Source organism: Phoenix dactylifera, chromosome 3 (genome assembly GCF_051530095.1).
Source record: "Phoenix dactylifera cultivar Ajwa chromosome 3, Ajwa_hap1_PhDact_Kaust_v1.1, whole genome shotgun sequence".
Taxonomy (NCBI): Eukaryota; Viridiplantae; Streptophyta; class Magnoliopsida; order Arecales; family Arecaceae; genus Phoenix; species Phoenix dactylifera.
This window is the reverse complement of record NC_143192.1, coordinates 55,048,193-55,075,305: the sequence shown is the minus strand read 5'-3', so window position 1 is coordinate 55,075,305 and position 27,113 is coordinate 55,048,193. Positions and strand designations below refer to the sequence as shown.

Below are 27,113 nucleotides of genomic sequence, written 5' to 3'. Positions count from 1 at the left end.
TGTGATGGTCCAATTGTTACGATCAACTAAAATCTGTCTTTTTACCCTAAGATAGCCGATGGAACATCCACTTGACCAACTATGCTGTTCAAATTCGATTAGCTATTATGCATTTCTACTAACATTTGGATGTGATCCACTTTTTTTCCCCATCAAACATTCTTATTGTGATTATATCCATCTGAACACTACTTTAGATTCGCAAATGTTGATTTGATTGGAGGAACATAAGCTTACCTTCGGTAGTGGTTTTCGATAGTTTAAGCAATTTTTCTTTCGTTATTAGCTTCAGAATAGCCTTTTGGGTTGGCTTGGGTCCTACCCTGGCATTAGATTTTTCTGATTGTGATTGCATATTAATTGATTTTAGGGATTCTATTGCAGAACCTCCTCCACTATTTTGTCAGCTTTGCTGACAACTAAAGATATTCTGTAAATGATGAAGGAGCCACCTGCCAATCGAGCATATTGGATGTAATTGTTTACTTGGCGCAGGAATCTTGTCAAATGCCAACCACAATGGAAGTTTTGTGCCCACTTCCCGCGTGGTGGTTGAGAACTTTTTTTTTTTTTTTTGTGAGAACTTTCAAGCACCTTTAGAAGGCACGTAACACAGTATGTGAGTGTGTGTGTGGCTTTCAGTGTAACCACAGCATGGATTAGAAGCACAAAGTTGTACCAATGCATAATATTTAAGCAGAATTCAAGCTACGGGTGTACATGATTCAGGTTTTAGAGTGAGCATCCAGCTCAGAGGCAACAAGATTTTGTTTGGTTCCTAGATCTTCAAAAAAACAAAAAAAAAGGCACAAAATCCAATTTAGACCAATCCAAACCAAAAGCAAATTGGTCGATTTCTTCTGATTCCCGGTTCAATCATGAATAAATAATTGGAATTTTCATAATATGATATACAGTACTTATTAAGAACAAGTAAAATTGAGGGAATATTACATGCAATATGTTCGATCAGAACATATATATAAGCTAAAATGCATTTTAATTTGTTATATTTTAGCATAATCTTAGTTAAAACAATTGATATATCATACTATCAATATATATAGAGATTGTTTTTTTGGCTTGGTTTACATGGGAATTTTTTTTTTTTCCGACCCATAACGCTTCTGATTCTATTAATACGGTTTAGAAGGGAATTTTCGCAAAATATGATTGAGTGTATTTTGTAGGTTGTAGCATTTTGGCATCCACCCACTTCAATTTCTTGCACTAGAAAACAGATCATGGGCATCTTGGCATGTTGACAGAGCAAAGCTTTCTTATCCTGGACCATAGATTCTAGTTAGTATAAGCTAAAAATTTATCTGCTTCTATGAAAATTGGCTTGATAAATAGTTGCAATGCTATAACATATCATGTAAATTATAGAAATTAGGTTCAAAATTTGGGCAACTGTAAAAGATGCAGGTTATAATTGCCTATGCAAAACATATGCAAGTTAGGCTTAATATTATGCAGTTCGAAGAGATTATGTAAGTTGAAGTAATTATGTTATCGCCTAGGAAAATATAGATTCGAGTCATCATGTAAATCCTGCTCACTTCTATTGTATAGTAGTCGACCGATATGGGAGCTTCTACTCTAATGAGGGATTCAAAGATGACAAGTTTAATGGCTGAAACACTGATATTCCCCCCTACCTTCAACTTTAGGAAATGCATTTTTCAAGCAACTTTTTTATGCGCAGTTCTAAACTTTATTAGAAGCTGTAGACGAAATTCTGCAATTTTATTTTTAAAGTTTGTCCAACTGCTCTATACAATTGTGCAGTCTATGAACAAAAATTGTTTAATGAGTTCATTACCTTGTTTGAACCTGCACAATTATGTCCATAGTATTTGTGATGGAACTATCTCTAAAAATTTGTTGAAGGGCGATATCAGATAGGTTTATACTGCCCTCCTTGCTGAGAAATTGTTCATTCCTTTATTACAATTTCTGCATGCCTTTCTTGTAAATTTTGATATTAAACTTGTTAAATTGGCTAATTATCCGAGATTACAAAATATTTTTAAGGGTGATATGATCATATATATCTTGGAGTTGTTCATAATAATAATATTTCATTCACAGAAAAGTATTCATCCAGTATCATATATATCAGAATTTAAAATCAATATCAAATCTGCAAAATGTTAAAAAACAATGAAATCTTCTTCTCAAGGGCATTGTGAGCATTACAAGTGAATAATCCCTTCCAATGTTGGAAACAAGTCAGGCTTCAAAAACTTATGATGAAAAGTTCAGCACAACATATTCAAATAAACTCAGCGAATCGATTCTTGACATCCCTTTCTTTCCTCAGCCCTTGTGTTAGGGAGAGATTCTGACATCATATCTTCACATATTTTTTTGGTGAGACATCTTCACATATAAGTGATGCTGCCAATCTATGGATGGAAAAGAGTTTGTATGTTTCATGAGTCTCATCAGCTAAAATACAACATTTTATTCCAAAATGTAAAACTGCATGTGAGAATCCATATAGGCATATGTTTTGAAGATATTTCTCTTAGTAAGATGATATAGTTTGCAGCTTTTTTTTTTCCTTTTCTCCAACCATATTTCTGTGTAAAATTCCCCAAGAAATTAAGGTAGCCAAGCAAAATATTCAAAGTTAATCATGGTCTTTGGAACCATCAATTCTGAAAAAAGCCGGTTGATCAAGTTGATGGCTGAGGAGTTCATCTCTGAAGGACGACGGCTAGTGGACAGGAACCAGAGTTAAAGGAAGGTAACAAATGTTCAAAGAATAAGAGATAGCAGTAGATTTAATGCTTTGTCCACTGAAAGACTTGCATCACCTAATTAAAGCATCTATAATCCCTTATGTTTTAAGTCTAAAAGTTTGCATCAAAAAAAGGAAATCAAAGGTCTAAAAGATGACGCATCACTGTTGAAAACATGGAACTCCAGAACTCATTCTTCCAAGGATGAAATCAGATAGAAAGCTCCATTACTTTGCAGCCAAAGGCAGAAGGATCCGACAATGACATGATACCAAACAAAGATTATATTTCAAGAAGAATGCAAGCTAAAGTCCGAATCCATCACCAAGTGGAGAAAAGAGCAGAAAACAAAAGAAAAACTTAACACTATCTTACATTTTAAGCTTAATAATTGAGTATAAATTATTATTATTATTATTATTATTTTGGATTCAAAATGTGGTCCTCCTTAAGAATATGAAGCGGGTTACATAGGGGGTTAATCCAATATTATTGAGCAAGAACTGTGAGCACACAACTAGAGTGGGGGATGACTCACAAATTATGGCTAATCAAACCATATTGAATTGTGCTCAACTGTGCTCTCAAACTGTGCCTTGATTAAAACGTGAAAAGAATCAAAAGACTTGTTGGAATGGACCTGTTGATCCAATCAGCTTCTTGCAGTGAAGCCTAGCATAAATACTTGAGACAAGATTTATTGAGACAGGGCCTAGCTGGGTCCAAGACTAATAGCATGGTCCAGTGCACAATCCACATCACAATGTTGCCCCAGTTCTTTAAGATAGAAAAACAAAATTGATCTTTAGTAACTCAAAATACATAACACAAAGAGTCACATATTGAAGCAATGTGATTAGTGGAAAATAGTTGAGTTACTTTCTTGAGTGATTTCTTCCTAGTTATCATAATGTTGTTCTCGAATAAATAACCAAATTCGCATCAGTCATCTCCAGAGCCATGATTTGCTATTAGTCTTGAAATAAGAGTACTCGTTCCTCTGGAGGCCATGCTTACTTGTAACTTTAGTACCAAGAGTAAAGTTTAGTATTTCGGTACCAGATTTCACATCGATACCAACTTATTACCGTATCGATATGTGATATAATATGAAACAGCGAGATGTACTAAATATCAGTGTGGTATAATATTATATACCAGTTTGATATCAGTATGATATGGTATATCTGAAATAGTATGGTACCAATTGATAGTGAATCTTGGTTAGATGTTTAAGAAATCTATAATCTAAACACAGCAGATGTGGAGAAGGACAAAAGAATCGTGAAGTTACACGCACGTGTGGATACATCTGGGTTTTCCAATCTAGCCTCGTAGTACATGGGGTCGCACGGAAGACAAACGACCGTGTGTCATCCAGAAGCGGTGGACCAATTTTTTAGTTTGAAGTTTTTAACATCCTGTAAATTTTTAGTTCTTGTAATAAACATTCAAGTACAATTGGTGAAATCTAAAATTTTGTTCTATCTCAGTCATGGTACCTCTTCAGGAGGATTTTTGACAGTTCGGAATATCTGCGACTCTTCTTTAGCTCAGGTAGCATCTCATAATCTAGTGTTTGCTTGAATGGTATCGAACCAGATTAGGAGTTTGATTTCAATTGGAGTTAGTCTTCAAGAGATAGAAAAGGTATATAGTCAAAGGTAAGGATAAGCCTCTCCTAAATTCAGAAAAAGAAAATATACCAAGACATCACTTAATTATGCCGAACAATTTTTTATCAGACAAATTGTATCTAATTGCTTTAGAACATTATATCTAAATAAATTATATATAATGCTTCCTTTTTTGAATAGAAAAAGAGAACGAATTCAAAGAAGTAGAGTACACGCACCTTTAGGCATCAGCATTAGAGGTGCGTATCAGCATTAGAGAGAAACGATTGCTTGGATGGAAAATATGTCAATATGTCAACCGAATTTGTCTAGCAATAGAAGTAGAGCACCAATTTACAAAAAAACCTGTTAAAAAATTTCTCCCACGACATATATGGTTGGCTTAGAAGCTATGCAAGGATAGAGCAAGGTGTTTTATAGTGACAAGGTGAAGATACAAGGAACTCGGTATGCCCTATAACAATATTATGATCATAGTCTACTCGCCCCTCCATCCAAACATATTGAGCTTATGAGAATAGCAACCCACATATATATATATATATATATAATAGAACTAATATGTAGGTGTCCATATCTACAAATCATATGATTTTTTTAACAAAGTAATTTGGATATAATAAATCACATCCAACCACTCTTGGTGCATATGAAGGTTGTCCAACAGGACCAACCTTATTTAAATCGTTGTATGAAAGCTCCCATATTAGCTCTACTCATATGTACATACCTAAGTATATATACACATACGCATACATAAATTAGATATTATTCCTGATACATAACAGAAGTCTAAATAAAGCCCCATAATTATAATTAACACTGTATAATATAATTATAAAAGAAGATGATAATGTAGTTATAATTTTTTAATTATTTGACTAAAATTATAATATATATATATATATATATATATAGAGAGAGAGAGAGAGAGAGAGAGAGCTTGCATTAGATTATGAAAATCTAGAGATACTAATATAATAAGTATCTAAATATCAAGATTTACATGCAGAGAATAAAATACGATACTTTTTTTTAGGAACAAAATGCATATTTATATCCAACAATTTTTTTATTTCTTTATCTGAATTCATATCTGTTGGGGGGGAAAATGGACCACCCCACAAATACAATTAAAGTATCCAAATCCGACAGCAAGACTGACCTGATGCAGGCCGAGCCAAGCTCATACAGACCGAGCTCAGAAGGCCTAGCTCAAGCAGGCCGAGCTCATGTAAGCCGAGCCGAGCTCAAGCAGGCCGAGCCGAGCTCAGAAGACCGAGCTCATGCAGACCGAGCTCAGAAGATCGAGCTCGTCGTCCACATGCTACGGCCACGCCCTGCAGCAGTCTCACCGTACCATGCTTTGCTTGCCGGCCACGCCATGACACATCAACCAGGGACCATACCCTACTAGACTGTCAACAATTAATGCGCATGGTCTCCACGGATCTCCGGGTTACTCAAAATCTCAAGCCATCCACGGCAACTCATCGACTTACTCAACTACGTCCGGTCACCCACAACAACTCATTGGCTCTAGTTCCGTCCTCCACGGCAACGCATTAATTCAGATGACCACACTCAATCATGATGGTAACTCATTTAATTCGCCCGGTCATATCACAGGTAACCCTGTATTCCTCCTATAAAAGAAAAACCTCTCCCTCTTAGAAAGGGCTGGACTCTACAAAACTAGAGAGGATAATCTCTCTCCCCTTACACATTAACCCCCTCTGACTTAAGCATTGGAGGGGCGACGCTGGAAACCCCGGACACCGGCTTTTTGCAAGTCCCCCGGAGGACGCCGCCAGCCGACAGACCGCCACCCGCCATCTCACGCCGAAGCTCCTCCTTCTCAGCCACTGGTCACCCTCGGGTCCAATTTCCAGCAACAGTTTGCGCTAGAGGAAGGGCCGAGTCGTGGCCATGAAGCTAAGGAGTAAGGGAGCCTCTAACGCCTTCCGGCTTTACGCACCCAAGTCCTGGACACTCAATCCAAAACCCATCACCAAGGCCTCCGGCGGATCCAGTCCCCCAAGTTCAACCAGAGCAGTTCAACCTGCTTGCTCAACAAGTCCAAGCACTCACTGCGGCCGTTCAAGGCCTACAGCAAGTAGAAGACTAACCTCTACTCCCTTCTCACGAGCATTAGTCCTTAGGACGCCGCTCGCGATGTTATTTCCCTGTAGAGCGTCGTCACCACCGAAGCTCCCACCGAGCTCGAACCCCAAGCCGGGAGGGCTTGTCGCGCATCCATTATCCTGAGAGCTCGCGCCGAAGCCTGATGCCTCAAGTACGGGAGCACCCATCTGGGGCGGGGTCTGCCCCATGCCAAGCTGCAACAGGAGCCCCACCGACCTTGGCAGAAAAGTCGAGGACTTGGAGCGGCAGACACAGATGCTTCAAGACCGAGGCCCGAAGCGAGACATCGACCTTGACTTTACAACAGAGTCTCCATTCCCTCAATGGATCATGGATGAGTCAATCCCCCATAGGTTCAAGATGCCATAGATTGAGCCATATGATGGCTCATCCGATCCTCTGGATCATTTGGAGAGCTACAAGGCCCTTATGACACTCCAAGGAGCCACATACGCTTTACTCTGCAAAGCCTTCCTAGCGACTCTCCGCAAGGCAGCTCGTCTTTGGTTCTCCGGACTAAAGCCCAGCTCGATTCTCTCCTTTGAACAGCTGGGCAGGCAGCTCGCCACCCATTTTGCCGCCAGCCGGCGTCAGTGCCGGACCTCAGACTCCCTCTTCGCCATCAAGCAGAAGGAGGGAGAATCCTTAAAAGACTATATCAGTCGCTTTACCTCGGCCACATGGGAGGTTCGCGATCTCGACCAATCAATCGCCATGTCGGCATTGAAGATTGGAGCTCGGTCCTACAAATTTCTCTTCTCCATCGAGAAGAGCTTCCCCGACGACTTTGTTGAAATGTTGGCCCAAGTTCGCAAGTACGCCAAGGCTGAGGAAACCATGGCCTCTCGGAGGGAGGCAGCCGAACGACCTGCCAAGATGCAGAAAACGCGCCACGAGGAGCGCTCCCAACCAAGCAGCAGATCCCCCTGGCATGAGAAAGAGCTTCCTTGGCCCAAGAGCCTAGTTCACTCGAGATCTCTCCTCCAAAAGTTTCAGACATACACTCCCCTCACATCCATCCAAGCAGAGATCCTCATGGAGATTGAGGGTCAGGGCTACCTCCGACCTCCATTGAGGATGCGACCGACAGAGTCGCGGAAGCACTCGAAAAAGTACTGCCACTTCCATCGAGATCGCGGCCATGATACGGAGGATTGCTACGAGCTCCGTGATGAGATCGAGACACTTGTCCGCCTAGATCGGTTGAGTTGTTTTGTCCGTGATCATGCCTACAGGGGAGAGCCTGAGGAACAAAACCTAGTGTCGCGTGAGGAGCGGGACAACAACTGACCTCTCGCGGGCATCAACAATATCATCAGAGGGCGGGCGAGTAGAGGCGCCTGAAGCATCGAGCTCGGAAGAAGGAGCTTCCTCAAAGCATCCGTGCACTGCGAAAATCATCTCCTTTTCCGATGAAGACCAAAGGATTTTATGACGACGCTATAGCTATTTCCTTCATCATTGCAAGGCTTTAAAAAGGATTTTAGTACATAATGAAAGCTCGGCTGATGCCTTATTTTGTAATGTCTTCTAAAGGATGAGCGCTCCTCTGGCTAGATTCACAGGACATTCCACCCCAAGAAAGTACTATGAAGTTAAATCCTCTCATGGTCCAAAAGGCCGAGTTCATGCAGGTCGAGCCGAGCTCATGCAAACCGAGCTCATGCAGCCGAGCTCAGAAGACAGAGCTCATGCAGGCCAAGCTCATGCAGGCCGAGCCGAGCTCATACAGACCGAGCTCAGAAGATCGAGCTCCAAAGGCCAACCTCAGAAGGCCGGTGTTGAGCCAAGTCCTAAGGGACTTCGAAGCTCGAGAGCCATCAAAATATCTCCAAAAGGTACAGGATGCCACTTTGGCTTCAAATAATTTCAATATTTTATCTATTTCCAGGTCGGAGAATTCAAAAAATGACCTACGGGTATCTCTATCTTCAATGTTGCCCCGCTCAGAATAAGGGCGCACGATCGCCAACGGACGAAGTCCGTCTCCTGTATGTGTCTCCAATGATGCCCCGACCAAGCTCGGGATGCCAATTCGACGACATTCGACGCCATTCGACGACATTCGACGCCCTTCGACGATATTTGACGCCCTTCGACGCCACTTTGACGACATTTCAACGTTGTTTGACGCCCTTCAACGCCATTCGACGCCTCCTACGACAACACGCTCGGATCTGAGTGGGGGCACCCTGCTGAGTCGACCACAAGCCAACAGAAGGCTATTGAAGTCGATCTTGGAGCAAAGTCGCTTAGCTCCACTTGGACAGCTCGGCTTAAGGCCGTTAGCTCCGACTGCACGAGAGGTACATCCTACTTAGCACATACATCTCCATAGACATTTAGCTACATTACAGGACGATCGACGACTGGACTACTTCCTTCGCCCGAGCCAAAAAGCAGCTCGAACTCGAAAGTCGGAGGGTAGTGTTGGGGGAAAAAATGGACCACCCCACAAGTACAATTAAAGCACCCAAATCCGACAGCAAGCCTGACCTTATGCAGGCCGAGCCGAGCTCATGCAGACCGAGCTCATGCAGGCCGAGCTCAGAAGACCAAGCTCGTCGTCCACATGCTGCGGCCACGCCCTGCAGCAGTCTCACCGTACCATGCTTTGCTTGCCGGCCATGCCACGACATATCAACCAGGGATCATACCCTGCTACGACTGTCAACAATTAATGCGCATGGTCTCCACGGATCTCCGGGTTACTCAAAATCTCAGGCCATCCACAGCAATTCATCGACTCACTCAACTACGTCCGGTCACCCACAACAACTCATGGGCTCAGTTTCGTCCTCCACGGTAACGCATTAATTCAGATGACCACACTCAATCATGACGGTAACTCATTTAATTCGCCCGGTCACATCACAGGTAATCCTGTATCTCTTCTATAAAAGAGAAACCTCTCCGTCTTAGAAAGGGCTGGACTCTACAAAACTAGAGGATAATCTCTCTCCCCTTACACATTAACCCCCTCTGACTTAAGCATCGAAGGGTTGGCGCCGGAAACCCCGGCTACCGGCTTTTTGCAGGACCCCCGGAGGAGGACGCCCGCCAACGGACCGCCACCCGCCATCTCTTGCCGGAGCTCCCTCCTTTTTAGCCAGTGGTCGCCCCCAGGTCCAATTTCCAGCAACATTGATCACAACGTTATGCATTCTTATTTGACTGGATTTGAATATGAATTCAGTTTTGAGCAGAATTTATCCAATGCACTTTCTGCCTGCATGTTCTTTTATAAATGGTTTGAGTAAAAAATAAAGAGCCTAGCTTTTCAAAAATAATTTGGAAAAATTTCATGCATTTGTTTTCCTACTCAACTGAACAGATGAAAAATTAATATCCTTTCTTCTCGTTCGGCCGTCATCCTTACTGGAAGAGGGAAACAAAAGCTTCACCAAGAGACGCGTGCGTTTGTTAATGTGCCCATCCATCTACTTCGTGAAAATCTAGAAATATAATGTAAGCAGCTCAGCATCAAATCACAACGGATCGTACAACCTGTACAGGATCATGTGGCAGATTTCAACAAGGATGAATTTTCTAAGGTGAAAATTAAACATTATACGTGGCAACCAAGCTTATCTGGCCAGCTCATTATAGTCCCGTAGGCGTTACCGAGACACGTGTAGGCAGTGGATTCTTCGGAATTGGCCATGAGCTTGACGATTGTTGTCGGCAGAGGAGAGCTTGATTCATTGTAACAAACCATAAAAGATTTTTTTTTTATGAATATTTTTTAAAATATTAAATTTTATATAAATAATTTTTTAAAATTAATATTTGCATGTATATTCTCGTAAAATACTTATTTAGCTATTTTATTTTTTTATCTTTATTTTTGCATATGTACTCACGTTATCTAACATTGTTAAAAAAATTAACAGTTTTAAATTAAAATAACTAAATATTCTTAATAGGTATGTTTGCAAAAAAAAATTATAAAGCGATTACGATGGAAAACAGAAGAAAATTTCAATATTTTATTTTATTTTTAATTAAAATAATTATAATTTTTATTAACGGTGTTAGAGGAACCTTTATATTAAGAATATTTGTGCAAACACAGTATTTTATAAAAATACAGAAATAAATATAAATTTTAAAAAAGTATTTATGTAAATTTAAATTTGTAGAAGAATATACATGCAAAAAAAAATTCGATAAGAACCATAGGCCAGTGAACCACAACCTGATGGCTAAAATGAGAAAGGATAGCTGAGACACAGGAAGAGCAGGTGTATTAAAAAAACACGAGGAAATCTTGCAATTCGACAGCAAATTGAGACTAACCTGCCCAGCTTTCAGCTCGGCGCCTCCTTCGACATAGAAGCCATGTTCGATGGCAAATCGCCGACCCTGCTTCACCCTGGTAGATGATACAGGGGTGCTTAATGATTAAAAAAAAAATGGAAAAAATAAAAGTGAGAGTACGCCGATCGAGAACAATTTTCCCCGAGAAAACAGGGTGGGAGTGCTGCCATCCCGGACCTCGCAAACTGATTGAGAAACATCATCGGGTGACGGCACGTTACATGTCCGAAAGGTGCGAGATCCGTATGAGCTTGTAAGCAAACAATCCTACAGGCTCCCGTATCAAACATTTCTGTATGCCATGTCGGTCCCATATCAGCAATTAGATGGAAAACAAAAAGATGGGGTGTTTTGGAGGCGCAGAGCAGAAGTGCTTTCCTGCAGGTATGCAGATTGAATATTCCTACAAGAAGTACCATCATTAGTAGTACAGAATCTGACTATGACACAGCAACAAGGAGCAAGAAATGCTGAGTAAATGGTTTCACAAATCATAAATATAGCCAACAGTCTCTCACCCGTTCCCTCCGACAGGAGACTGGTGATCCTACAGGGCCAACTGTTTACACAACTTGGGAGAAACCTTTTTATCAGCCAACGTCAAAAATCAAAATTCTATATACTAGATTCTGCTTAATTTTAGACAATTACCCATTTTTATTGAGCAAATAATTCAACAAATATAGGTGATAAAAGTTTTCCCATCTTTTTTCATCATAGAAACTTAATCAAGAGAATAATATGTTACAATAAACCACCATATAAAATATAACATCAGGACGGGAAAAGGAAAAGAAAAAGAAAGGAACTGAAGACCAAACATAATAGATTCTCTTCTAGTTATAAGGCCAATAATCCTCAAAACCATGGCACCTGGCTGGAATAATTGGAATAAAAGAAAGGATCAGTAACTGCACTCCTTTTGTGTGCATCATTCGGCATAGCTGATGTGAATGCCACTTGCTTTCACTTGCCCGAGAAGAAAAAAAAATTGCGCATAGGAAAAATATGCGATTTGGAATCAGAACTGTATGGTGAAATTTGTAATTAATCATCAATAAGGATGGATGCAGCTGCCAAGATCCTTCAAAGAAGCATGCCACAATTTACGAAGCCGCTTCTGGGCCACCTTTGAGCAAGCATCCAAAGGACCATAGCATTGTTTCAGGTACCTGCAAATGGACCGCAAAACGAAGTATGAGGAAGATCAACCATCAGAAGCCGATTCAATACTGGAGAAGCAACAGAAACATGTTAATTTTATGTTAGGCATGCACATTCCTACAACCAATACAGAAGGGTCCCCGGTCTGACTAGTTAGGTCTATACTAGCATGTCAAAAGAAGATGCCTAATGTGACTCTAGCATTTTCATTATAATACAATCCTAATAAGAATGGAGAAAGGAGTCTGCCAACAAAGGAGAACAGAGATGGGGTAAACCTACTGCACTCAGTCCCAACAGGCGTTTGAAGCTTGACTGCAAGAACCTCCAGCCTCAGTCTACATATTCCAAATACTTGTTCCTGCCCTAGCACGCTATACCTTCTGCCCTAGTGCTAATAAGTAGATAATTCATTGAATTTATCAAAAAAAAATTTCTTTTTCCCCCCAGAAACCAGTGCTCCACTTTCTCCCACCTGTCTGTATCCTGATTCTAGAATCTTGTAAAAGTTAACTAATTTAATTAATTGTTAGCATGAATTATCATGTCTCAATATGTTAGTCCAATAATGCTTGGGCCCCCTCGTGCAACCAGGGCCATAGAAGTCAAATTAGAGATCGAAATCAAGGAAAGAAGTCAGGTTATTAATTTCAACAGCAACAACTTAGCCTGAAACCTCTAAAAACTAGGATATATCATCGACCACAATGAAAGCAAACAACTTAAACAAACACGGATATGAAAAATATACCTTCAGATTTTGTGTAAACTATGAATTTCTGCACAAGATAGTAGCAAACCAGAAAACAGAATTTTGGGGGAAAAAAGAGTAGCTCAGTGCTTCAAAAGAAAGAAATAATTATCAAAATGACATGAGGGCATACATGATGTAAACTATGGCACACTCAAAGGAAAACTAAAAGGGCAAAATAACCTCATAGAAAGTATAAGAAAGGTGAAAGAAAAAACCAAGAGAATCAAAGTAACGATGGCAAGATGAGTATGAAGAAAAATATAACCAGCATGATGTACATGCCGCTCAAGGAAGAGCTCTTGCAGTCGTCCATGCTTTGCTAAAGACAATGTTAGGGATGACTCGTCCAACAGCACTGGAGCAAGAGACTAGAAACAAAGAGCATGGGGAAAAAGAAATCATCATTTGTAAGGTCTCAGAGCTTCCCACGCAGATTAGCAATGATAGAAAAGGGAGTGAACTGGTGCATGGATAAGAACAGCGGATCTCACATGAGAGAGAGAAGGGGCACCGCTCATAAAAGAAAAAAAGGGAGAAAGGAGAGGAGGTGAATAGCAAACAAGGAGGGAAAAAAATCACCAAGAGTTGCATGGGTCAGAAGGGACACAAGCAGAGGATGGGAAGTCTGTACATTTTACCACATCAGCCCCTAAATTTAAGTTATGATGTAAGCGTGCTTGGAACATGGTCTATTCTCATCCAGTCTTGACTGTTAACAACACCTTTGCTTGGTGCTCCTCTTCAATTGTTAAACCATGTCATATCACTTAAGTTTGTCATCTGAAGGGCATGGACAAACTTAAGTTGGTGTAAAAGACAGAGAGGTGAAGAAAAAAACCAAAATTAAAGAAATGTGTCTGAGTAATAATCAAAAAGATGAGCTATAAAGCTAACAATTCTAGATCAAACTAAGTGGTAAACACAAGAAAAAAGAGCATGCACATATAGTTCCAAGCAAGGATTTAATTGCCAGAGCATACTCGTCCATACCACCAATACCAACTTTATCAGTAAGGTATCCGTAACTGTATGCCTCCTGGTACTGCTCCATACCAATAGCTGGCACATCAACTCATTTATGAGGTGCCTCCACCAAAAATGCTAGCAAATTCCTAGATCAAACTCAGTGGTGAACATAGGAAAGGAAAAAAAGAAAGAAAGAAAAAAGATCATGCACCATGGTTCCAAACAAGGATTTAAGTCCTGGAGCATACCGGTTCATACTAGCCATACCAATTTTATCAAAAAGGTACTGGTACCTGTATGCCTCTTGGTACTGCTATGTACTGGTAGTGGTACATTACGTCATTATTGATGTGTCAGCATGGAAAGAACATGTGTTGGCACAACCAGTACAAATACTGTTACTTCAACTCTTGGTTCCATGTGAAGGTTTATGACCATAAAGCAATCAACAATCTTACCAAATAAATTGATTTGTAAACTCGACCTCATCATTTTTTTAGTTACTGCAAGTTAAACTCTCTAATCCCTTTTATACGACCTCAACAAGCCTCATCAGATTCATATGTCCACTAATCATGGTCAAAGCCTCATTGGATCTTATGCAATTTCTAGTCACTCATTCTGGCTACCTGGGAAGGGGATAGGGGAGAGGGAGGGAGGGAGGGAGATAAAGAAGTGGAGCTGGGGGGGAGGGGGGGTGGGGGAAGTGGGAGGGAGGGAGGGAGGTGGAGAGAGAGAGAGAGAGAGAGCATTCTGCACCCATAAATTATTAACGAAGAAGGAAATCAGTTGCTCACCTCAGTTTGATTTTAAAATGGAGCCTCAAGTGACTCATCCCAAACATCTCCACTCCCATTAGAGGCATCTTCAGCTTCTTCTTCCATAGAGAGCCTAATGTATTCTCTGTGTGCAAAACGATCCCATTCAGTCAGAGTTGGTTCTTCGCGTTCCTGCATAAACCATTGCAAGCAGACTGAGACTCCATTTTAGGTGTAGCAACAGTCACTCGAACGTGTCATGCCACTGACTTTCAAAAGGTTCATCCAAACAAACAGTGCACTTACTTGACGAATAAGAAATGGATCACGAGTTTCAAATGCCATGAATTTGTTCAGATTGAAAAGGATGTTAAAAACATTTCCTGAAAGTTTATTGCCTTTTAAGTCACGTAGTGTAAAGTAACTCTCATTCTGCAGAGAAAGACATTGTCAGAAACATCTAAATTATGCCTAGATAAATGATAAAATATATGTTGTGCAGGCAGCAGCTGTAGGGTGACCTCTGGCGCAATCATATCAATCATCTGGCATAAAATGTCCTCAAAGAGTACAGGTTCTTGTGCCATGCATTCCATACGATGCAACTGCTCCTCATAAAAGAATTGCATTTCATTGGGAGTCAGAATTCCATTTCCATCCAAATCTATACATTTGAACCTGAAAATATCAGTGAATAACTTTAATTGATAGAGGCATTCAGAAAAACAAATTCAAATTAATAAAAAATCATATCACTTATTAAAGGCTGTCTTGAAGCAAGATTTAGTAATTGGTAGGCCCCAATCCACCAGCTATCACTGAGCAGAGATTTTAACAACTTTATGGTATGTTAAAACCCCCTGATGCTGATCCGTGCAGGTCTCTTAGAGTGATACAGTCCAACAGTCCATAGCTTTTCATTTAGTTTTGTCTAGCTGCTGTTTAAGAAAGTTTTTTTCCTCGTCATAGTCAATGCCTGTCCAGAGTAGTTCCCGCCATGGTACAGAAATTTTTAATATGAACAACTATGTAACTATCCCATGTTGTCTTGATGTGGGGATGATCTCCTGATTCCCTCCTCAACTTAAAGTCAAGAGCCTACTAATAAAAATTCCAAACAACACACTAGAGAATGATCAAAGATATTCAGTAGTAGACAGGTGATCGTCCAGACTGACGTCTCTATATGATACACCAATTATACCCTCTTGCAACTCAGTTGCAGCCAGTCACTAAAAAATCATATTAAATACCAGAGTTCTCTCTCATTCATGCCTCTATTACAACTTAAGAAACAGAGAGAGGCCAGGTTTTGAGAGGGAAACAAATCTCGATATATTAAAAGAAGTTACCTATTAAAAGAGGGAAAATATTATCAAAATCTAATGTGTGTTGCAAGAGATCTTCCAACAAACAAAAATTGAACAATGAGATAATGCATTAGTTGAGCAACAATAAAATAATATTATAATAGAAATTCCAGTAAATCAAGTACAGAGGACTTGTAATCTATGAGTTATTTCCCAAGAGTTGAAAATTACCAATACTCAAGACTAGGCTCAGATGATTTATCTTCCTCTGACAGCATAAAAAAAACAAAATCTTCATAACCCATTTTTCCTTCAACCATACTAGTAAACTTCCTGGGTATCTATGGAAGTTAAAACATATACAAGGTTAGAAAGAATTCTAAGAATGTAAATCAAGCATGACCAAACCTTTATGTTATTTTAAGCAATGTCATGACAGCATTAAAAATACAAACCTGGGAAAAAATTCTATCGACGATTCTATACGTCAATGCATGGTTTCCATATCTGATAAGATTCTCTTTGTCAATCAGGAAATCGTGATCTGTATCAAGCTCCCAAAACTTGCAGTATATTACATAGAAGTGCTCATAGGAGAAGTACCTGCAAGAACAGTCAAACTCAGAAAACTCTATCCCACAGCCAACCACTGATAATAACTTAAGAAGTCAAAGGTTCAAAACTGGCGCTAAAATTTAGCAAAACAAGCAACAATAGAAGAATATGTTGGTTCTTCTCGTTATAAACTTTATGGTTCATAATAGCCAACATTATTAGGTACATGACTGCATATGTGACAAACACCATGACGCAGTTTAGATTTGCTTCACTTTTAGATCTAGGTGATTTTAATTTAACAAGATCTATTTCCTGTTACAATTGTTGTTTTCTAGTGCTAACGAGTCAATATTTCAGCCAATGGGGTCAAATTGCTGCAACTTTCTGAATTAGGCATCTTTCAAGGTAGACTAGATTTTATATTTTTTTTGTAATTCTCGGACTGAGTTTTTGAACTAATTTATAAATGGGTTCTGAGTCTTGCTTTACTTGGGATCAGTCCTGCAGATTCTATTTAAGGTGTGCAGCTTGGGCTGTGGAAGTTTTGAAAACGTTAAGTTTGCATTTCAAAGTGATTCAAATGTTATTCTATCAAGGTTGTCAAACTACCCAGGCGAGGCCAAGCGGTGGACCCCTTGTCTGGTTTAGGTGGGCACCTAAGTGCTTAGGCTACCACTTAAGGATGAAAGCTCTCCAAGTTTTTACTATGTGTACTTCTAATCATATGCATAAATAAGCATGTGCAAGTATCATATATAGACTCTTTTTTTACACCATATATGGGATCATCAACCTATTTTTCACACTTTAAACGTCTAAAAATTAAAATCATAAAGAAACCCGCAACAGCATTGCTGCCACTGCAGCATCCAGCAAGCTGCAGAACACGGCCAGACAGCTAGCACGTAGCAAGAAGCATAAGGCAAGCAGACTAGAGCTACCAAGAAAAAAACGGAAGGGAAAATTTAGAAAATTTAGAGGAACAAAGTGGAAAAATGGCCAGATTAAGAAGAGGTATGCTGGTACTGCAGCCACAGCTGCGACTTGCTACTGTTGGCTAACCTGTCGGTAGATATGGATCAGTCCACTAGCTGTTATTATGTTGGTGGTAGCCCTTGCTACACTCCCAGATTGTCCCATATGGGCCTCAAATTGGAATTTTTTTTTTTTTGAAGGGGGGTGGGGGTGGTAAGGAAAGTGGGAGGATTGGGTTTCAAGCAGGCTTGGCCCAAGCCAGTCCAAATAAATTAAACATCTAGGCGGCCACTTTGACCAACATTGAATTCTATAAAAGCTTTCATGCAAAACCATATTTCACTATTTTCAGAAAGTCTTTGGTCGTCTTTTTTTAGGAAAGTTTGAAGATGAATCAATATGATCCTTAGAAATATTTGAGTCAGGTCTTAAGTTATAGAAAAGACAGAATAATTGAAATATCTGAATTTAGTTTTGAATCTCTGCAAAAAGAACGAATCTGGTGACAATGGTGAAGTGCTCTCAACAACATGAATTAATTATCTACATCTTTTCTATGCCACATCTTCTACAACAAGATGACAATGGTGAAGTGCTCTCAACAACCCCCCCCCCCCCCCAACCGACCGGCTGGGGAAAGGGAAAAACACGATAACTTTATAATATTAACAATGCACTTTCATGTCAACTAGAAGGGACTAATGCTTGATTCTAGAGCCACCAAGCATAACAAGGATATTTACAAATATTAAGAGCATACATGTGTATTGTATCACAAATGTGAGTCAACCAAAATTCGCCGTCTCAGTACCGGACCCCATATCGGTGCCACACTAGCATAATATCGATACGGTATGGTACGGTATTTTTTGGCCGTACCAAATATCGGTACGCCGCCCATACCGATATCGGTACGGTACGCTCCGTACCGTCTAGTTCGAGATGGTACAGCATACCATGGTCACAACCACTCTTAAGGGCACGTAGAGTAATATGGACTGAGCAAACCATACCAAATTCTCAATAAACCAGATGAACTGTAAATTTTTGTTTTAAGGAAAATTACCTCAAAACTTTGTTTATATCTTCCTCCTCATCAGCATGCTGCATTGCAGCAATTAAATTCCCGCGTTTCAATTCTCTGAGGGTAAGCTGGCCATTTCCCGATCTATTCATGTAGTAAAAGATTCTGTATATAACAGTTTCCGCTGGCAACAAGGATTAGAGATCATATGCATTAGAGATAGAAAATGCTGATGACATCAAGTTGAGAAAGTGTAATAAGCAGTGAGTGCCAAAAGTTCAGACTAAGCTACTATCCAAGAGTGTGAAATAGAATATGTGATAAGCCATTATATACTGAATGACATAACATTGGTTGTTCAATGTAGATGTTTTAGTTGCAAGAATTGATGAAAAAATAATTCACCAAGCAAATATTTGAGAAAATTCCAGCAAAAAATTGGAACAAGATATGAAAGAAAAACCATGCAGCAATATGATCAATCACATATCTTTCACCAAACACATCCACAAAATCGTGGGCAGGCCAGCTACAAAACATAGTCCAGTCTGATATAAATGGAAACAATCCTTCTATATGAACATTACTTCTATATAACGCCATTTGCTGACAACTAACAGTTAGCAGGAGGCATACCACCAATAGAGACAAGAAGATTGGCAGAATTGGAATGATGAGCATCAATATGCGAAACCCACCTCAATGGAACAGCATTTTATTTATTGAATCAATCAAGTAAAGACCCACTAATCCATGAAATGCAACCTTAGTATATTTTTTTAGGATTGTCATAATATTACATTCCTAACTGGATTAAATCCTAAAAAACGAAACCAACTTATCAGAAAATTTAATTAATAATATGAGACAATTTTGTTCTAGCTAATACAATGTTTTTTTTCCTATTTATGATATGGAAAGTGATATGGAAGAGGTATGCATATAAGCTGAGATGTACACAAGTACACAACTTGTGTCAAAATCTAGAAAGTGATTTGTATACGCGACGACATTGCTTCACATGCCATCACGATCTACAGAAACTCCAGCCTACTACTCATCCAGTAATGAATGTCCTTGCCAACAACTCTCGGACTTTTTCTCTTACCAATTAACATCAAGGGAAACGTATGTTAAACTAGAAAAAGAAAATGAAGCATCAATGATTGGATAGAATGCTTACATGTTTTTCAGTTATCTCATGTCCACAATAAGTGTAAATGCTGGGACATTTTCTTGCATCACACATGTTAAAACTATATGCAAGTTGGAATAAAGTAATGTTCACAAAACCATGGACCTTCCACTGCAGGAGTATCCACTCTATATTCTTATGCAGATCAATTATTTAAAAAATAATTAAGTGTGCCTCGCAATAATCGACATGGCTGCTTAACTTATTCCACCACATGAATCATTCCCTAATGCATGACCTTGTTCTTTCAAATTATAAACTGACTTCTTACACTTTTAATTTTTTTCCTAATCACTTTATCATCCCAAGTCGTATAGGCCAGAAACAAACTTTGGTGGTTCTCAAGTTAAAGATTGAGCCTCTACAAACATAAGAATGTAAAGAATAAGCATAGCACCAGCAATGACATGTAAACATGTTTTTCAGCTTAAAAAGATGATGCTGTTCAGCCAAATAGTAAATCCCTCTGTCAAACACTGAGGATAAATTGGATTAACAATTCTGTGATTATAAACATGTAAAACAATAAAAGAACTCACCATATCTTTCCTGAAACTCAGGCGTGCCCTGTAAGAATTCCAACCCTGGATGGGTCACCAAAAGTTCTCGAAGGACAGGTTTAAAGTCCTCCTATATCAGATAAACTTGAATTAAATATATATATATATGTACATATATACAAGTAGGTAAGCTCATGTAGAAATAAACTAAGCTATGCAACCCCAGCAACCCATTGTCATAGGTTAGCTGTACAATGATTAACTGTACAAGGGCCTCAGTCTTTATGGCATGAAGGTTATAGAGACAAAGAAGTGGTAGAAGTGGCATCTTCAAAAGCTTCAGAAACATGGAAGACAGACCTGAGTGAGGTACTTGCGATCTGGTTGCTTCAGAATGGTAAATATCTGGGTAGCTATATCTCTTGTCATCATGTTGCTATTGACCCAATAATCAACAAATGCATCCCTAGAATCATATCACAGTCCAGCTAGTTAAGTTAGGATTTAGGAAGAAGACCTGTAATGAGAAGATAGGGCAGGTAACTAAGAAATTAAGTCCCCAGCAACTCCAGTAAAATTGGAACACAATATATAATTGGAGGGGAGGAAACTGTCATGACCAAGAATTCCAGAATTCACCTATACCAAGTAATTGCAGCATCTATTCATATGAAAAAAAGAAACAGCATTACGATGTTACCTCCTGGGCTACATAACTTTCCGACCAACCATATAAAACAGATATAAAACAAAAGGCATTAATAACTCAGAGTTTTATACCAACTGAAATAGAACTACAGGATCAAAAATGCCTACCAGAGAAAAAAAAAAGAATCAAACAATAGCTGCAATATTCAAACTAAAGATTGCCATACAGCTCCACCAGTCCAGTGAGTACACAATTATATAAAGGTTGTTGAGGCTTCTGAGGACTTGTACAAAGATAGGGATACAGTCCATCACACAAATCACAACTAGTTGCCAGAAACTTCAACACCGTCGGAGGTATAATTCAGTAGAAGTGAACTTGGAGAAGGCAACACTTTCAGACCTACCATGTCTGTGTGAGTAATGTGTCGACGTGTAATTCCAAGGAATAATTTGTCATTCATATGTTAATCTGGTAATTAGGTTATATCTAAGATTATGTCCAAGTTCTTTGACCAAGAAATCACATTTATGGGCCTTTTTTTTCCTTAAACCTACCATTCTACCAAGTCAGCCCATTAACCCAATGGGTCAGAACAACTTACATTGCATGCCTAGGTGTTAAGATGAATGAATGACATCATATCAATTTAGGAGCATAGCTTCTCAACAATCTAATAAATTAATGGTGAATGGTATTTTAATATAGTCCATTACTTGAAGTAGTTACTAGTCATTTAAAACAAACAACCCCTTAAATGGTAGGCCAGTAAATTTAGAGCCCTACCGCACAAGAAAAACAGTTAGGGGTTCAAATGCACAGATATAAAGGCTGGAAGCTACAAATACCTTGAAAAATGAAAGAAACATTTTTAGTTGTTAATAAGTTGCGGCTGCATATTTCAAAAAGGGAAAAGCCAAGTCTTAAGTTTGTCCTTAATTGACCAGAAAGGACCACTAGCACTCCCATAGTACAGGAAATGTGGGCAAAACAATCATCAGAATAAGGAAGATCTAAAGACTATCACCCAGCCAAAAAAGAGAGTAAACATGGAAATATTCGAAAATCATAAACAAAAATTGAACTGAGTTTAGCATATGAACTTGCATTTTAAATATCAGAAAATACAAAAATTGCATACCTCGTTACAACTCCAGTACAATCAACATCAATTTTTCTAAACAGAGAACTGGAAAAGAATGACGGTAACTTGCAGATGTCCTTTGTGATGGATTTAAATTCTGATATGCAAAAACAGAAAATATTCAAATGCCTCAGATGCAGTTTAAAATTTGAAAACAAAGGGGCATCTCAAATGAGTGATTCACCATGAATTTGTAGTCCATCCATGTGGGCAAAGAAAAGATGATCAATTCTAGATAAGCAATGCTCTTTCATTTCTTTGGGAGGTGGACGCCCATATTTGAAATAGAACTGTAACAGTATGAATCAAGCAGTGAGAACCAAATGTGGCTTTTAACTCCAGCCACTTGGAGAAAATGTTAGTGTCTACACATGGTAAAATTTAATCAGAAAATAGTACCTGAGGTATGACTTCTCTCATTGGCTCACTAACTAATTTTAGTGGAGATCCAAACGATGAAACTCCAGTTCCTGCACCACGTCTCACAGCACGAGGAGATCCAGAAGTGCTTCTAGGTGAAAGAGGAGGTGCACTGCCAGCAGGGAACATGGAAGGCAATGAAGTGCCTGCTGCAGCATTTGTAGTATTAGAGCTGCCAGGAACATTTAAGGGTGCACCAGTTTTTGCGTCCTCGATTAATGATTTCACCTACATCAAAAAGGAAAATGAAAGAAGCAAAATTTTGGCAGGTGTTGCCTTCATTTACTCTAAATTTACAAAACCAAGGAGGAATATAGAAGCATAGTGAGAAATGTAATGTTACAACAATTTGTGACCTCTTACCGCTTAATCACTTGTTAAGCAAGTTTGATGAACGATCATGACATTAGAATTAATACAATGGCCACCTTAAAATCATAATAGACAGACTACAAGTTACTGACATCCAAGGCTGGATGGACAGTGTAATACTGGATAGACAGATGGTATATAGCAAATCAGGCCTGAAGCACCCCATATTGTGTGGTATTTTGGCCTATCACACTTCTACATTTGTTACACCTTTTCTTTATTACTTGTATCCTCCATGCCACCCCATGGCAACATATATACCACATCAGCTACTGATTAATGCACGTCCATATATCAAAACTTAAATCATTGATCGGTCAAAAGTGAGGAAAAAAAAAAAGAGGGGCGGCATGTTGTGTGTCCATCTTGTTCAAGATTATTTGTTACTAATACAATGACAAAAAGTCAATTAAGCAAACAAAAGATTAGATTTATCAGGGCAGATAATCAAAATCACATGACAATTTGTGCATAGAAACTCTTAAGAGCAAGCTAACATTAGTTTTTTTTTTTTTTTTTTTTTGGGGGGGGGGGGGGGGGGGGGGTGGGGAGGGGGGGGGGTGCGGGGTGGGGTAAAATAAATTGTTTTGATAACCAAATATCAACCTTCCAGCAGGTGCTCCTCTAGCAGATCTTTAACTAATGAATTCTCTACATTTATTTTTTTTGCTTCTTTAGCAATTGCACTTCTGATTAGAAGACTGTCAACCATTAGATGTCACGACTAGATAGTCCTCAGATATCCGCTCCTCAAATAGAGCATAGCCTAACTCTTTCACCTTGAAGTTCACCAAAATATGAAGGAAATTATAATAATAAGCCATCCATATTCACATCAAAATTGTCAAACCTGCCAACGTTTTCTTGCATCTTGTAGGATCTCTTTGCTCTAATAATAATGTGAATAAATCTATAAACAATAGGCATTGGATTCTCGGATTGAATCTTGAGGAAAGAGAGAAAGATAGATTAAATAAAATCAACAAGTGAATCCTTAAGATCAAAGCCTAAATATGAATATATCCAATTTGCAATAGAAAAGGAGGAAAACCAGAAAAATGGACTAACACTTATCTAATCTTCATCTAAAGAAGAAGGCTTCACTCCTACTTGCTCCATTAAACCATCTTTTATACTATAAATAGTCTAACTGAACCTCTCACTCTTTTCTGTCCACCGTCTATCATCTTACCTGTAATCAAATATCAATCTCCTTAAGCCAACCACTCCCTTTAAGTGAATAAGATGCTAACTAAGCTTCCATGCAATGTTCAACATTTCATTTCACAAATTTCAGCTACCAGCCTTCAGCCCAGGAGCCCACCAAGCATTGATCCCCATTGGCTTCATACCGCCGCTTCATTCAATCCATTTTATCTTTGAGCATGGGGTGTTCCAAACACAACCATTACAATCAAAAGGGTTTAGGGTCTTAACTCCCTCCATTGGAATCAAGCACAACAGAATTTGACTAAAAATAAGCTTGTGTAATATCTCTATAATAATAGGAAAGCATGAATCCGGAGAATAGAATTTATCAAAATAAAAAATTGGATCCTTTCCCACATTGTTTGGAGTTGAACTATTAGCAATTAGTATGAGTTGACTAATTCACTTTGTTTAATAGAATTCAAAAAGTCAGAAATAAATTTATTCAAAACGTAACAGCCGAAGGTTCAAGATTTCAGGATATGGTACACATCTAGCCACCGAAAGATTCACCAAAATAGTCATTTAAACACCTAAGCAATTTGATGGCTACCATGAACTGTTGTCAATTGTTTATTCCACTTGGATTCTAAACACTCAGTTAAATGTTTTGGCAGATATTGATAACCATTTAAATAGTGAACTAGCATTGGATTCAAATGTTCAATATATTTGATTATTGTCATAACAATTAATGTAAAATCTAATATATCCTACATAAAAAATCCTTCCTAAAATTGAAGAAGGCTAAGCCAACCAAATGATACAGCGAGCCATAAGGAATTATGTGATGCTTATATTGCATCTTCTATTTATTTATTGCTGCACCCTTTTAAGATAAACCTTACCGTACATGTGCTAATGGAAGTGCACAATGGTATGCTAGAAAGAGATAAAATTTGTCGCTCATTGTACTTGCACCCAAGCCAACTTCTGTTCCCATGATATGAAACCCATTTTGATAGCCACAAAGGTAAAGAAAGAAAATGTCTCCTCCCTCCAATTGTATAACTAAATGGTGTGCTCACCTACAACCCCTACTTCGTTTTTATATCAATTTTGTTTCTTTTTCTTTTATCTTTATATTATATGCTAATTTTTTCTTTGACTAATGCAACTAAAACATATCTTTCATTTCTCTTCAGCATCATTGTGACCACCATCTTCTTCTTCTTTAGTCCTTTTTCTTCATCTTCTTCTACTTTCTTATTTCTAATCCTGCTCATCTATCCTTAAACCTTTACTGTTCAGGTCGATTTTAATGTTATGGCCCATATCAAATAGAGAACAGCTGACAGTTTAGTTGCTACTTTTGTTTACCTTGCAGAGATACATACATTTATTTGGATATTAGGATAGAAGACGTGCTCACCTTCTATTATGACCTCTACGCCATTGAGTAGTCCAACAAATGTTCAAATGATTTAAAGATCAAAAAGCATTCCAGCTCGGGGAATTTGGACTAATGTAGCTCGAATCTTTCTAAACAAACCTACCATCAAGAAGGTCCTTAACTTTTAAAACGAGATTAGGAAGAAAAAAAAAAGAAAGAGGATCAGGTTCCTTCCAAAAACTCCTGCAATTATTAAATTCAGAATCTTCCATGATGCTGTATGTGCTATTTTACCCTCTAATGACCTACAACTACAAGCTTGAAAGACCCGTTTTCGATACCAATTAAGTTAAGAACTTAGTCCTGAATCACTAATTTTTTAATGATTTTCTCCGAGTAAATGCCAAAAGAAAGCCAATAAACCAATATGCATAAAAAAATTTCGACCAATTTGCCCCTCCAAAATTTCCAGATGACAATACAAAGTATCCTAATCAGATGGAGCCAAAAAGACAACAAAAGATTGGAGAACGGAGTATATTCGTTATAGGACAGGTACCAGTCTGGAAGTTTCCGGTAGCGTCAGCCACTGCGAGTAGAGCCCTTGTGCAATCTCAGGGCTCTGTTTCAACGCCAACGGAGAAACCTCCGATAGCTGCAGCAGGTCCGGGTCGAGGGCCGCAACGTCTCTTCCTACTTCCGCATCCATGCCCCCCATTCCCTGTCTCTCTCATACACCAAGAACGGGAGCCGATGCAATAAAAGAACCCTAAATCCCCAAATCTCTTCAAGAAAACCCAACAATTCCCTCCTAGCAATCACAGCAGGCAAACCCTAGATCTCCACACCGCTCCAATCCAATCCAGGCCTCCTCCATCCCCCGCCACTGGACCACCAGCATCCAAGCCTCCAATCCCGGCCACAGGAGGCGGAATTCAGCAAAGAAACCCCTGGATTTCAAGCTGGAGAGCTGGATTGCACCTCAGATCGTTCCGAATCCCCGTTTTCTCCGGCTCCGGGGCTTCAGCGATTGGGATCGAAAGAGGCCCGCTCGCTCGAGAAGCGGAGACCGATCGGAGGAGAAGAAGAAGACGCCGAGAGGTTAATGTATCGGAGATCGGAAGCGGCCACCCAGATCGCAAGACCCACCGCTCTCGAAGGAGGAGGATGAAAAGGAGAAGCTTTGGCCCTCGAAACCCTCGCAGAAAGGAAACGAAGGAGGGAGGGGGAGAGAGAGAGAGAGAGAGAGAGAGAGAGAGAGCAAGACCATCCAAATCAGCAAACGGGAGACCTGGAACGCCAAATATAACGGCAAGAAAATGCCTCCCACTCCCAGGCTCCGCACAGGCAAGAGAAGGCCAGGGGCGCGATCGTATCCCTTCGTATACATACATGCATCTATTTGTATACGGTACTTATATACGGTGTACGCGTTTGGGAATTGGTCGATGATCTGAGCCGTCCAACTAATAGCATCTCGATCTGGTCTCGTAGTATTAGTAATGGGAGTGATGGGAGAGCATTGATCAGAGGGGTAGGAGAACTTGCCCATGGAGAGACGCTGATCAAACGGTTAGGATTGGGCATGAGAATAATTTTTGTACCGTTAAAGAATTTTTTTTGCCTTATGACTTCCTTCCATAATTACTTTCTAGAGGCTTCACTCGGTCTGGGTTTTGCATGCCCAATTCAAATTCTCTTTACATAAAGAGAGGTATAGACGCTTTAGTTATAATCTCATCAATTGATAGGTCACCAACCTAGCTCATAAATAAGAATCACCTTTATATAAAGAGAATAAATTAGATCTTAATATTGAGGAACGAAGCATTGTTTATCAACCGCTTTGACCGTTAAAATGTTTGCAAAAGAAGAAAAAAAAGAGAAAAAAAATGATTTTTATTTTGTTGTTCTAACATATTCGGTACAT

The 27,113-nt window shown here is 39.3% G+C and overlaps 1 protein-coding gene and 1 long non-coding RNA gene across 3 annotated transcripts; both read right to left on the bottom strand.

Annotated features, from left to right (window-relative positions):
- Window positions 1-10,125: 10,125 nt before the first annotated feature.
- On the bottom strand, window positions 10,126-11,123 carry LOC148714473 (uncharacterized). Its single transcript, XR_015976822.1, has 3 exons — window positions 11,030-11,123; window positions 10,832-10,907; window positions 10,126-10,227 (listed from the first exon to the last, which is right to left on the bottom strand). It is a non-coding gene; the product is annotated as an uncharacterized LOC148714473 (long non-coding RNA).
- Window positions 11,124-11,489: 366 nt separating this feature from the next.
- LOC103717602 (putative serine/threonine protein phosphatase 2A regulatory subunit B''delta) lies at window positions 11,490-26,545 on the bottom strand. Of its 2 annotated transcripts, XM_008806055.6 has the most exons (13): window positions 25,743-26,545; window positions 22,249-22,497; window positions 22,034-22,139; window positions 21,847-21,946; window positions 20,417-20,522; window positions 20,096-20,186; window positions 18,404-18,545; window positions 16,260-16,407; window positions 16,036-16,145; window positions 15,016-15,172; window positions 14,801-14,926; window positions 14,534-14,686; window positions 11,490-12,024 (listed from the first exon to the last, which is right to left on the bottom strand). In XM_008806055.6, exons 1-12 carry the CDS (start codon window positions 25,899-25,901, stop codon window positions 14,546-14,548), a joined length of 1,635 nt encoding a protein of 544 aa, XP_008804277.1. In that variant the 5' UTR covers window positions 25,902-26,545; the 3' UTR covers window positions 11,490-12,024; window positions 14,534-14,545. The 2 variants fall into 2 exon arrangements, with proteins under 2 accessions (XP_008804277.1, XP_008804279.1); XM_008806057.5 differs by lacking the exons at window positions 22,034-22,139; window positions 22,249-22,497; window positions 25,743-26,545 and having other exon boundaries at window positions 20,417-20,573.
- Between the last annotated feature and the right edge of the window lie 568 nt (window positions 26,546-27,113).

Excerpts from the sequence above, each read along its gene's own strand:
- LOC103717602 (XM_008806055.6), bottom strand. The coding sequence starts at position 25,901 with ATGGGGGGCATGGATGCGGAAGTAGGAAGAGACGTTGCGGCCCTCGAC. Across the intron at positions 18,546-20,095 it reads TGAGTTTCAGGAAAGATATG|CGGAAACTGTTATATACAGA; the intron begins GTGAGTTCTTTT and ends CCTTGTTGCCAG. Across the intron at positions 15,173-16,035 it reads GAGCCTAGTCTTGAGTATTG|GTTCAAATGTATAGATTTGG; the intron begins GTAATTTTCAAC and ends TGATATTTTCAG.